General features: G+C 39.0%; 1 protein-coding gene across 2 annotated transcripts in view; it reads right to left on the minus strand.

Moving 5' to 3' along the window:
* Positions 1-14338, minus strand: part of COL4A1 (collagen type IV alpha 1 chain) — a 174252-nt gene that overhangs the window by 52952 nt on the left and 106962 nt on the right. For both annotated transcript variants that reach the window (XM_070732374.1, XM_070732375.1), the window contains 6 exons: positions 12527-12695; positions 6532-6624; positions 6329-6433; positions 4923-5020; positions 1950-2100; positions 1032-1145 (listed from right to left, as the gene is read on the minus strand). In XM_070732374.1, the coding sequence (XP_070588475.1) occupies positions 1032-1145; positions 1950-2100; positions 4923-5020; positions 6329-6433; positions 6532-6624; positions 12527-12695 (730 nt within the window). The remainder of the gene's footprint in view (positions 1-1031; positions 1146-1949; positions 2101-4922; positions 5021-6328; positions 6434-6531; positions 6625-12526; positions 12696-14338) is intronic.

Raw genomic sequence — 14338 nt, forward strand, 5'->3', positions numbered from 1 at the left:
CTCTCTCCCACACACACACCACACACCTACACACAAACACACATGCACCCTCTCTCACACACAACTTTCTCTCTCTCTCTCTCACACACACACACAATTTCACACACATATTTACACAACACTCTCTCACACACAGATACTCACATCTCCTCATCAGCGCTTCAGGATCCTGGCCGGCAGCTTCAAGCGGGCGATTGCTGGGAGGGACAGGCGGCCATGGGCTGCTTTGGTGGAAGAAGGGAGGGTGGGGCCAGAGGGGTTGGGGTTCGATGAATTTACCCGAACTCCGCCGCCAAGTTCGGCCGAACCCGCCGAACCTGAACTTTGATGGGTTTGCCCAACACTACTCACAAGGCAAAAAAAGTCCAGAGTTTCCAAGCACTAACTAAGTCAAGGCACAGTGTCAATCCAAAGCATGGCAGGAATCACAATGACCAGAAACACAAGGCTAGAAAACAAGTGTACTGTTCCCAGCATTGCCTCCATCTATATGCCGTGTAAATAGCCAACTTCTGGTGTAATCTGTCAAGAAGGGTGAGGCTTTCTCCTCATGAGTAATCTGCCTGAAATTTCTCTGCTCCTGCCTTTTCTCTGCCCTGCATCGGGGGAGTCATCACAGTACCCAGTGTGTTCATTATGAATCTGAAAATGCTAACTGCTTCTTTAACGCATACCAATCACTTGCAGAAACATGACACTTTCTTTTCTGATTTGGCTCAGTAAATAAGCATAAGATCTAGATATATTCTCTTCCCAGAGACCAAATGTGAGTTTATATCTAAAGGGACAACTTCCTTGCTAGAAAATTCATTGATGAAGTAAAATATTTGTTGGCTTGTTTCATTGTCCCACATGCTCCTGGCAATGTCTGCTTTTTCTCAGGTTGAGATGTTTAATAAAAAAAATAGAAATATGAATATTGATGCCTTTCATCAAACCACACAAAACATGTTGGATGCATTTCAACATAGGTTATCTTAAGGATTCAATTTATCAACATTAATGGTGATGGAAACAAATGAATAGGATACCTATTGGTCCTGGAGGCCCAAATTGTCCCGGAGGGCCAGGGGGCCCAGGTGAGCCCATTTTGGGTTCACCAGGGGAGCCCCGTACACCTGGTAATCCAGGAGGACCGGATTCACCTAATTAGAAAAATAAACAAGTAGAGCCAGTTAATTTGCATGTTATTCATTTCAAAAGTTACTGGTCTCCATAGACACTAATGATGGGTCCTTTATAATGTGATAAACACTTTAAAGGGAAGTCCTACCTAGCTTAGAAAGAATTATGAAATATATTAATCACAGAACAGAGTCTAAAGGGTACATACTTTGTCACATTTGGTCAGACCAAAGGTAGGAATAAAAGTGACCTCTCATGTAAAAGAGAACAAAAGAAATATTCAAGAGGAAATAAGCTTTATTAAGCCATGTAAACTTTCAGTGAGGTTTTGCACCATTCAGTTTATTTCTCAGAACAGCTACCTCACACCTGCGCTCTGCATTTGCTCGATACCAGTCTGCCATGGACTGTGGATTGGAGAGGGGAAGGTTCACTATTCATATGGCTTCCTAAGACATAACTTCAAGGTCAGATGACTGAGAATGGAATGTGGCTGTGTAATAGTTCACACTCGAGATGACCATTTCGAAAACATCTCCTTTGGAACTGATTGGGCAAGGGAAGCGAGTAACAGGGAGTACCTAAGAGGGAGAAACGTTACACTTGGAGAATTTGGCACATGGATTTGAATTCTGGCTTTGCTTTACTGCAGTTGACTTCTAATAAAACTGTTCCTTTTGCAATAGATGGAGCTCAGGATCGTTTTTACGTTCCTAGAGTCAAGGCTGAGGCAGGATTGATATTATTTTAATGACAAAAACTATGGCATACACAGGGAAAGAAATCCTATATCATAAAAATGTAGTTAATCAGAGCAGCCTTACCTTGAGATCCTGGCTGACCAGGTATGCCTGGAAGTCCTTTCTCCCCTGACACACCAGGATATCCCTGGTCACCTTTTGATCCAGGAATGCCATCTCGTCCATGGGGACCAGGCAAACCTTTAAGACCAGGGAGACCAAATCCAGCTTCACCCTTAACACAAATATCAATAAAGCATTATTGAGAAGAATGTGAAATGCATATACTCATAACAAACCAGTGAGGCACAATCATGTGGAATCCTAACTCTCTGAGCTTGGTGGTTTTCTTACAGGCATTTCATTACCAGACTAGGCAACATCATCAACGCTACCACCAAGGACACCATATTTCAAGCCTGAGCTACAAATATTGTCTTCTATCAGTAAAATAGAATCAGTTAGGCAGTTTTTATTAGTTGTTAAAAGGTTAATAAAATAGGCAGAGAGTGAAACCTCATTTTAAGGGACCTTGAGCCAACAGACTTGGCATGAGGCAAAATAACTTTTCATTTAATTCTACAAATGATGGAAATGATATAATTTGCATCATAATGCCAATGGAAATATCTAAGTGACTCAAGACACTGCAAATTATGTACTCTCCAATTTAATGGACATTTATAAATAATGGATATATCATTATGTAGAGCCGGGGTGGCACATCACTGCAGGCTACTTCAGCTAATTGCTAGCTGTAGTTCAGCCGTTCAAATGTCACCACCGGCTCAAGTTGACTTAGCCTTCCATCCTTCCAAGGTGGGTAAAATGAAGATCCAGATTGTTGGGGGCAATATGCTTACTCTCTGTAAACTGCTTAGAGACGGCTGTAAAAGCACTATAAAGTGGTATATAAGTTTAAATGCTATTGCTATTCATTAATGGAGGCTAAAACATGAACGGTTGCAGGAATTGGGTATATTTAACCTAGGGAAAAGAAGGAATAGGGGCAACATGATAGCAGCATTTCAATATTTCTACTTAATTTCCATTTGAGGACTGAACAGCAATAATACTGTTCAATATGTGGAAAACCTAGCACACAGGAAGCCTGGGAAAACCTAAATAATTCACAATAAACTTGATTCAATTTGAATTGGAAATTTGAAGATTTGAATTTGAAATCTCAAAAGAACATGATGTTCTGTGTTTTACACTTTGCTTTGACAGGAAACTAATCCACTTGAGATTTGAAGGGCTCTACTGGGCTTTGGTGGGATGCAACTCTTGGCAGGCACATTGGCAAAAGTTTGACTGCTTCAGGGCAGAATGTGATTGGGTCAGGACTGAGTCTTGCTGACCACATTTGACGTTAATAAGCAGAAGCACAACTATAGGGAGATAACATACACAAATAGATAGACCAGAAAGAAAGTGACTTTAGTACTTTTGCATACCTTTATTAAGTGCTTGCATATATTACTATGGTACTCACTCTTTTGTTGTTAAGAAACAAATCTATCCCTGTTGTGCACAATTTTACCCTAGAACACAGCACTAGTATGTAAACTCCGGGAGAACAGAGCCATGTAAATGTGGTTCTCAGTGTAGATAACAATTTTGGAAGGGAAGAAGAGAATTCACTGAGGTAGCATTTTAAAATGAATTTACCAAATTCAAATTTGTTAAGATAAATTCAAATATTTGAGTAAGGCAAAAATGTGCAATATAAAAAAAGGTAATCTGAAATATGCTGAAATGTACCTTTTTTGTGTGCACAGTAATACCTCAGTATGCAACTGCTTCAAAACTCATTGAATTTGGTTTTTAATGCATTTTGATATGAAAATGTCCCAGCCCTTGGCCTTTGTTTAGTACTCAACATGTGTCTTTCTGAAGAGGGGGAACAACTGTGGAGAATGGAAAGGAAGTCAGCCATTTATTTATTAGATTTGTATGCTGCCCCTCTCCGCAGCCATGCTGAGAAGGTTGCTGCCAAAGGAGGGGAATGGCCACAGAGGGCGCACAGGAAGTTGGACATGTTGGGAAGGTCGTTGATAAAGGAAAAGGGACAGTCAGAAAATTCTTCCCAGCTGAAACAAAGAGTTACATGGTAAGTCATGTGGTTTGTTTGGGACTCATCCTTTTAAATACCTGTCACACCCCTCACAGAATGAATTAATATCTAAGGTCTAGAATTAATTTAGAATTAATTAAGGTCTACAAAGCTTAGAACTACGATGCCTAAAACATGATCTAAGTATTGCCCACAAGATCATATGCTGCAACATCCTGCCTGTCAATGACTACTTCAGCTTCAACCACAACAACACAAGAGCACGCAACAGATTCAAACTTAATATTAACCGCTCCAAACTTGACTATAAAAAATATGACTTTAGCAATGGAGTTGACGAAGTGTGGAACATTACCAGACTCAGTAGTGTCAACCCCTAACCCCCAACATTTTTCCCTTAGACTATCCACGATTGAACTCTCCAGTTCCTAAGAGGTCAGTAAGGGGCATACATAAGTGCACTAGTGTGCCTTTTGTCCCCTGTCCAATTGTCTCTCCTTTATCTCATATATCTTTTCTTCCTTTCATATATCTTCTCCTCTATTTTATATCTTTTCTTCTATCCCTTTCTTTATATATACTACTACATGTCTATTCTTTTCAATATGTATTGTGTATTGGACAAATAAATAAATAAAATAAAATAAAATGTCAACTACCAAGGTACCATGTACTAAAATTAAGCATTAAAAATATACAAATTGGGATCTTGGAGAAAAAAAATTAAAATAGAAATAAATCAAAACCAGAGTCTGCCATCCATAATCTTTGGCTTATTGGCACCCAAAATTATGCAAGTATCCATTTATTTGAATAATTTATACACTGCCTTCCTTTTTTGAGAAAAGACAACAAAAAGGAATCTTATAAAAACACTTAAAGCCTGGCTGAAAGCAGAGAATGGGTGGAGGAAATGCAACTCCTAAGAGCCTGGTGGCCTGGAAGAAAGCCCTCACCAGTCTGAAAGCCCTGGCACTTACCTTCTGTCCTTTGGCTCCAGCTGCACCTGGCACACCTTGGGAGCCATGTTCCCCCTTCTCTCCACTTGAACCATGTGGGCCTGGCTGACCAGGAAAGCCTACAGGATGCACAATAATGGAAAAGATTTGTCTATGTCATGCTAAACACCTAGTTGCATCAGAAACCTAATGGAAAGATAAGATTCTCCCGATGGCCAAATACGGCTCTAGGGTCTACCTTGGCTTACTTTTTCCAATAAGCAAACTACGGTAGTTAGAAAATCATTTATGAACAACTGATTTGAGTACTCTGATAAAAAGGGGGTATCTGGAAAAAAGGCTGAGATTTACTTTTATAGTCAGCCCAACAAAGAACTTAAAAGCAAAAGTTGATTGGGTTAGTAAAAGTCATCTGTCCAGTTACATCACAATATATGAGCATAGCCATAGAAGAGAGCATTGTATTCTGAATAAAAATAAAAGAAATATTTACAAGGGAAAAATCAGAATGGCTATGGTATGGATAATATACATTCTCATGATTCCCAAGGTTGGGCTTGAATATGTTTTGCTCATAGAGGTTTGCAGACAGCTAAAAATGAAACTGTTATCTACAATCTATTGAATGCTCTCCTGTCAATCCTTGTTTCTGAAAGAAAGGCTTTTCTTGAAGATTAAGATTTATGGCAAATTATTAGCAATCATTTGAAAATGCAATGGTGGCACAGTGATTAAAGTGAAGAATTTCAGGTAAACTCTGTCCATAGCCTGGAGTTCGATCCTGACAGGGCTTGAGATTGACCCTTTCATCCTTCCGAGGTCAGAAAAATGAGGACCTAGATTGTTGGGGGCAATATGCAAATAATGCTTAAACACTATAAATCAGAGGTCTTCAAACTTGGCAACTTTAAGACTTGTGGACTTCAACTCCCAGAAATCTCCAGCCAGCTGACTGGAGAATTTTGGGAGTTGAAGTCCACAAGTCTTAAAGTTGCCAAGTTTGGGGGCCCCTGCTATAAATCCTCCAGAGAGTACTGTAAAGCACTATTGAGTGGTACAGTATATAAGCCTAAATGCTACTTCTATAAAGTGGGAGCAGATTAGTCTATAGTATATTGAACAGAAAGAAAGAATGGAAAACGGACTGAATTTGTTTGGGTTTTGGGAGCTTCTTTGGAAATTCTATTTTTAAAATCAAAATAATTTTTGATATATGGTATTAAAAGTTAAGTTTTTAACTTATTGTTAGCTTATCCAATCCCATTACATTTCTTTGACATTCATAATTTAAAATATGTTTGGAACTTTTTGCTTTGGCTCCATTTCCAGCATAGAAGGAAGGATTTCTGAAATTTTGGCCATCCTCTGTTTTCTTCAAAGAGTTTCTTCAAATAGTCATTCACTTTATAGTGTAAATAAGATATTACCTGGGGGGCCTGAAGGGCCAGGAAATCCAATTCCTGGAGGCCCTGAAACACCTTTTTCACCTGGCAGACCAGGTCTTCCTGGGATCCCTGGGTCTCCCTTGTCACCTGTGGAGTCAGGTATAAAATAAGCCATGTGTTGTTCTGATGGAAAGGAATCATGGAACAATTAAGAACACCGTCCACATCATAACACAACAAAATACCTTGGAAGCCTGGATTTCCAGCAGGTCCAGGAAAACCCTTGGCCCCTGGAAGACCCGGCAGAGGAATGATATGTCCAGTTTCACCTTTGGGACCTTGTAAGTAAAAACATAAAAAGATATATCAAATTAACAAATACATTATCTACTTTTTCAGAATGTATAATTTAATTCCTGATATTTACTTTCACTTATATATCAGTTGCAACAAAGCCTATTCAACTCACTAGGTCTTCTCTCTGGATAGCATGTAAAGACTGCCATACAGAGAAACAATCTTGACATACCTCAGTTTGTCTCAGTTTTATTAATACCATTATTTATAGTAAGAAACCCATCTTTAATCTTTAAAAAATAAACGGTAATTCAAAAAATAAAAGTCCGAGTTCTCGGAGAGGGGCGGCATACAAATCCAATTAAATAAATAAATAAAAGTAAAAAGTAAAAATAGAATTAAAATTGAAGAATAAGAAATAAATCTACAATGTATTTTATACTTACCAACAGTCACTGGTTTTCTATTAATTTACTACTATAATATCACAAAATCATTGTCTCAGTAAAATATATTACTGCACCTTTTAATTACGGTAATAGAAAACAAGTTTTTTCCAAATCAGATAGATCATGTACAGTATTTTGATAACCATTCTTTGATATCTTAACACCATTTCCCAACTTCTTAATATAATTTTTTTTGCCACCTCCCATGCATACCTGCATACAACTGCAATTCTTGAGAAATGAGCAAAATATAATTTAACATAACATTATCATGTTTAACATTTACAGATTTTTTTAATGTCTACTAATATACAGTACATTAATATATTATTATGGGACAGGTTACTATCAATGGAAAAACTTCCCTCCATCATTGAAGATTTTCAAGAAAAGATATGACAACAATTTGTCTGGTATGTTATAAGGACTCCTGCTTTGGACATGTCACGGAAATTAAAGTCTGTTAGGACCTTATTTATTTATTAATAGAGTTGAAAGGGACCGTTAGGTCATCGAGTCCAACACCCTGCCTGAGCAGGAAACCCTACAGCACCCCAGCCAAATGGAAGTCCAATCTCTCTTGAAGGTGTCCAGAGTTGGGGAGTTCACCACCTCCCCTGGCAGGCAGTTCCATTGGTTGATCGCTCTGACCGTCAGGAAGTTCTTCCTTATTTCCAGGTTGAATCTCTCCTTGGTCAGCTTCCAACCGTTGTTCCTCGTCCGGCCCTCTGGTGCCCTGGGGAATAAAGAGACCCCCTCCTCACCGTGGCAACCCCTCAAGTATCTGTAAACTGCTATCATGTCCCCTCTAGACTTTCTTTTTTCTAGGCTGTCCATGCCCAGTTCTCTCAATCTCTCTTCGTAAGTCTTGGTTTCGAGTCCCCTAATCATTTTGGTTGCTCTTTTTTGCACCTTCTCCAGAGTTTCGATGTCTTTTTTGTAGTGAGGTGACCAAAACTGGATGCAGTACTCCAGGTGGGGTCTGACCAGGGCATAGTAGAGTGGTATTAGTACTTCCCTGGTCTTGGAGCATATTCCTCTGTTGATGCAGCTTAGGATTGAGTTGGGTTTTTTGGCTGCTGCTGCACATTGCTGACTCATGTTTAGTTGATTGTCCACCAAGACTCCAAGATCTTTTTCGCAGTCACTACTGCTGAGTGGGGTATCTCCCAGGCTGTATGTATGTCTAGGGTTCTTTTTGCCGGGGTGGAGGACTCTGCATTTGTCGGTGTTGAACCTCATTTTGTTGGTATGGGCCCATTGTGATAGTCTGTCTAGGTCTTCTTGTACTCTGAGCCTGTCCTTAAGGGTGTTGGCTACCCCCACCAGCTTGGTGTCATCTGCAAATTTTATTAGTTCCCCTTTTATTCCCTCGTCCAGGTCGTTGATGAAGATGTTAAAGAGTACAGGACCCAGGACAGAGCCCTGTGGTACTCCACTGTCTACTTTTTTCCATGTGGATTTGGTGCCGTTGAGGACAACTCGTTGGGTGCGGTTGGTCAGCCAACTGTTTATCCATCTACGTGTGTCTTAGTCTACTCCATTTTTTTCTAGTTTGTGGATTAGGAGATTGTGGTTGACTTTATCGAAAGCCTTACTGAAGTCCAAGTATATGAGGTCCACTGAGTTGCGTTGGTCAACTGACTTGGTTATGGTGTTGAAAAATGATATGAGATTGGTTTGGCATGATTTGTTTCTGATGAATCCGGCTGGCTATTGGATATGATCTTGTTTGTTTCTAGGAAGTGGGTAAGTTGTTTATTGATTATTTTCTCCAGTATTTTTCCAGGTATAGAGGTCAGACTGATTGTTCTGTAGTTGCCTGGGTCGATCTTTTTGCCTTTTTTGTGGATGGGGACTACGTCAGCTTGCTTCCAGTCTTCCGGTAGGTCTCCAGTGATCCAGGATATTTGGTAGATGAGGAGGAGTGGTTCCGCTATGGTGTCTGCCAATTCTTTTAGGACTTTGGGGTGAAGTCCGTTTGGCCCTGGTGATTTGTATTCGTTGAGTTCCCTCAGGTAGTCCCTCACTGTGTTTTTGTCTATGTTGAGTTCGGTTCTGGGGCAGTTTGTTGCAGTTAAATTGCAGATTGGTTGGAGGGAGGTTCCCTTTTGTGTGAAGACTGATGCAAAGTAGGCATTGAGTAGCTGTGCTTGGTCATTGCTGTCTGTGATTTCTCTACCCTCTTCGTTTTTTAGTGTGACGATTGTTTCTTTGATTTTCTTCTTATTGTTGATGTGCTGGAAGAATCTTTTTTTGTTGTCTTTGACTTCCGCTGCAAGGTGTTGTTCATATTGTGCCTTTGCTGTTTTTATTTTTTGTTTGCAGGAACTGGCTGTTTGCTGATATTCCGCTTTGGTTATGAGTCCTTCTTTCCATTGTTTGTACTTAGCTTTTTTTCCTTTTATGTCATCTGCGAGGACTTTGTTTAGCCATGCAGGTTTAGTTTTGGTTTTCCTGTTTTTCCTTTTCATGGGGATTGCGTTGTTTTGGGCGTCTATGATGCTGTTTTTTAGGATCGCCCAGGCTTCCTTAACTCTGGAGGTCGATGGATAGAAGCCTTAATCATTTTCTTATAACAAGATATTTATTTAAAAACAAAGATAAAACAAATAAAAGACTATCTCGAGGGACAGAATAACATATACATCTTACACCATGGAGGTTAAGAAGGAATAAGAAGGAGGAAAAGGAAGTGACAGCAGGGGAGGAGCCAATAAGACACACTAGTTAACTGTTTCATTACTAAATGTCTCTGAGGGGCTGTCAATATACAGCGTGACAAGGGGTTGGAGTGGAAGGCCTCTAAGGCCCCTTCTAGCTCTATGATTTTATGATTCTGCTATCCCAGAGAAATATGAAATGATCACATGATCATGTCTGCAAAGTTTTACGACTCCTGATATCCATTATTTCATATATATTCTTTGGGGAGTCCAGTACTCCATAAATTGAATTACTTGATAAATCAACCTTAATTTCAAATTTGTAGATGACCTGAAGCCATTACTGGGGCTTTCTTGGAAATTCTAATTCTTTAGTTTATATCTGACATATCCAAGAAATGTCTACTTTTTAAAAATTCACGAGTGTTTGATACAGATATGTTATAGATTCTATTAAGCAAGAAGCAATTCAGGTCCGTACATATCTGTTAGAATAAGCTTAAGCTGAATGTATCTCCACTGCTGTAGCTTGGGAAGACCATACTTGATTTAAAATAATCATTACATATCATACCAGTTGATTTAAAGTGATGGTGATTCCAGCTTTCACCCAGGCTTTGCAATACAATGATTTAACACTAATTCACAAAGCAGAAGCTATCCAAAGAGTTAGATATTCATGAGTCTTATTATCATAATCAATTTATTTCCCAATAGGGCCCAAAGATTTTCACCACTTACATTTTTCAACTAGGCCAGAGGGGATAATAGTCCATTTTATTTCTATCTCGTCAACAAATGACTGATGAAACACTGACCCAATTATATTTTTGCACATTAGAAAAATTTATATTCTATATATAGAGTATAAGTGTAAATGCAAAAGACTAAGAAATATCAACATTCTATTATATATTGATATAAGGATATTATTTGTACTGTATATGGTTTGCTCATGACACAATGGAAGGAATTGTAATAATGATGTGATAACAGAAACGGTATTGGATCTGTAAGAACAATGATTTGACTTTCTGTTTTAAATAATAAAAGCTTAAATAAACTTTTTTTTTAAAAAAAGAAAAATTTATATTAACTTCCTCAAAAGGTAGTTAAGAAAATCTTAGTTGGAATTTTTACACTGACAAAGATATTGGATCACCATGGACATTTTAAAACTATTTCCTGCATTCTTTGCATAGAAAAGAAGTGACTGCCATTGTCACATGAATTTGCAGTACAGCAATAAGGGATTCTGGTTACTGTCAGTGAGATTTAATAAAAGTCCTGCTATCTGGGTATCATTTGTTTAATCTTAATTCTGTAGCTATACCAAAATACTAATCCTAAATACTTGGATTAATTATACTGTAGGAATAGAAGGCATGAAAACATTAGATTTCATCTAGATTGGAGTGAGGTTCAAATGCTCCTCTTTTTCTTTTGTAGTCAGAAGCTTTAAGGAAAACAGCAAAATCAAGTGCAATATTACAATGAAGGAATATGAGTACTAAACACCTCTGGGTTGTAGGAAGTTAGCACCTACCCCTCTCCTAGAAAAAATGCAATATCCTAGGAAATATTAAAAAGGCAGATTATATAGAATATCCCCAGAAACATGCTTTTAGGCAAGGGAAAAGATTCACTCCTAATAGCCTCTACCTTTATCAATGTGCTATCAAGAAATGGCCCATCTCCCCCACCTTTGTTAATAGCCTGGGACCACATAACAAATAACAGCCATACTAGAAATTGCTCAAAGCGCTTTCATTCCACCATCATCCAGCAAAGGTTCAGCCAAACTTGGATTCAAAACACAGTCTGTAATGTAAATTATATGTAGCAATGTAACAGAATAACAGAGTTGGAAGGAATCTTGTAGGTCATTACTCCAACCCCCAGCCCAAGGTGGAGACCCTATACCAGTGATGGCGAACCTATGACATGGGTGCCACAGGTGGCACAAGGAGCCATATCTGCTGGCACATGAGCCGTTGCCTTAGCTCAGCTCCAATGTGCATTTGCGCCGGCCAGATGATTTTTTGCTTGCACAGAGGTTCTGGGAGGTCATTTTTGGCTTCCAGAGAGCTCCAGGGGGATGTGGGAGGGCATTTTATCTTCCCCCAGCTCCAAGGAAGCCTTTGGATCCAGGGGACGGCGAAACACGAGCCTATGGGGCCCACCAGAAGTTGGAAAACAGGCTGTTTCCAGCCTCCAGAGGGCCTCTGGAGGGTGGGGGGCAGCTGTTTTTGCCCTCCCCAGGCATTGAATTATAATTATATACAATACTTGCATTTTATAGGCACACAATAGGTTCATATTGTGTTCATAAAGCAATAGAAAAAGGTGCCAAATACTTGAAAAGTTAGCAACAAGAGTTTAGTACAATCTATTTATAGATGGCATCTTTCCATGGTCTGTTTCCTCATAGCAAACTGAAAACCAAGGTCACTTGTTTGGAGACAGGGCAGATATGGCTTTCTAAGACCCAGAAAGCCATCATTCTGTCTTTTGACAGATCAATGGTCTCAACCTCAGCAGTTTTAAGATGTGTAGATTTCAGTTGCCAGAATTCTCCAGCCATCAGTTTCCTTTTATCTTCCACTAAAATAATCTGTGGATTGCTTTGTCAAAATAACTCTTCAATCTAATGACAGCTTTGAATAATTTGTTTTTTGAGTCACAATGGCAATCACCATGTGGCAAAAATAGTCTGCTGCTATGTCTTTGATAACACAAAATGTAACATTCATTCTAATCACTGCAAAATGTGATACGTATTGTGACTTTTTAAAAAATGGGTATTCATGTCACTTTTATAGTATTACCTGGAAGTCCAGGGGTCCCAGGGATTCCAGAAAGTCCCTTTTCTCCTTTATCACCCTGTAGTCCAGGATTCCCAACTCCTGGAGGACCAGGGAAACCTCTGTCTCCAGGGGACCCTGGTAAACCATTTATTCCTGGGAGTCCACGGTCTCCTTTTAATCCAAATGTTCCCTGGTTTAAGGAAAGAAGAAAGTAAGCAGGTATAGGAAGAATTTCTTGCTCTCCAAGAAGAACTGATATACAATTCTATACTAGCTGAATAGTTCCTGATCTAGGATAAAATCCAGTCTGTTGTGGAGATTTGGGGATGGGGGAGATTTTTCCTGTGCAACCTCCATAAACATGGAGTTAGTGCACAGGATGGAGTCATCTGTGGGAATCTAATAGAGGCTTTCTAACTTCTTTGAAATAGACCTTTTCCCAGGGTCTCCGGTCATGCCTAATAGGGTTAGGTACACAGAAATTGAGGTCAAGAGGCCACATAAACAAAGTCAAACACGGGATCCATAACAATAGAAACTGGTTGTTTATAGCCAATTTGTCTCCAGTTCTAAAACCTCTGTCATTTAAAGGATTTGCTCAGTACTTTACCTGCTCTCATAAAAATGCAGGCAAAGCAAAGTTCAGGAGCCATTATAGTTGATCCCAGAGCATGGTATTGGGGCTGATTCAGAAAAAAAGGCTTTTGGTAATCCTGGGATTGATGCTTCTTGAGAAGGTATGTACTATGTCAGCATAAAATTTATCGCAGTGAATAATTCACTTGGTGGTACTAGGGGCAAGCAGATAATCAATGAGATGTTTGTTCCAAATTAGGATTAATAATTATGCTGAAAAAGAGCTGAATTGAAAAATGCCTCCCCTCTATTTTTGCTCACAGTAATAAGAACTGAGATGCTATGTGATAGGGAATGATGAGGCAGTAAGGAAGGGAGATCGCAATGGACTTTCCACAAATACAATATTCAGAACAAATATCAACAGGCTATATCATAGATCTCTGCTCTGGGAAGGGAGTTGGACAAAAAGATCTCCAAGTTCCTTCCCAGCCCTATGACTCCATATCCATCTGAAGAGATGGCTCAAGGCGAAAGTTGATTATAAAGAGGCAAGGAAATGTTGCTGGACTTCATAGCAGCCAATATTGTGGTGAAAAAAGGAAAAAAATTAAGCAATACAGTTCAACAATTGAAGCAGAATTTCTGAGAGAAACATTCCTCAAATATTAGGTAGTTCAGAGGGGCTGAAGTAGTTTGATAGCACCCTCTTAGGCAAATGCATTGGATTGCAAATAAAATCCCAATACTCTAAGAAAATACAGAATTCATATGCGGTTTGATGTACCATCAACTAAAACAATTCATTTCCCTGGGCTGTAGATGAGGTAATAGCATGAATAAACAATATACATGTAGAAGTTACAAGTAACCCTGCATTTGCTCTTGAGTAGCATGAATATATCCATTTATATACACGAATGCTTTCCACTTCAACCTCATGTTGCAATGCTTTTAAAGAAAGACCTACACCTCAAACATAACACTAACACAGTAGTCCTCGATTTATGACCACAATTGAGTCCAACATTTCTGTAGCGAAGTAACACATTTGTTAAATAATTTTTGTTCCATTTTATGACCTTTCTTGCCACAGTGAATTACTGCAATTGTTCAGTCCATGGTTATTAAATGAATCTGCCTTTTCTCATTGACTTTGCAAAAGATGATCACATGACCCCAGAAATTACAGGTGTCATAAACATGAACTAACTGCATCTGAAATTTAATAATCTTGTGAATCATGTAATCATGGCA

This window comes from Erythrolamprus reginae, chromosome 1 (assembly GCF_031021105.1).
Source record: "Erythrolamprus reginae isolate rEryReg1 chromosome 1, rEryReg1.hap1, whole genome shotgun sequence".
Taxonomy (NCBI): domain Eukaryota; kingdom Metazoa; phylum Chordata; class Lepidosauria; order Squamata; family Dipsadidae; genus Erythrolamprus; species Erythrolamprus reginae.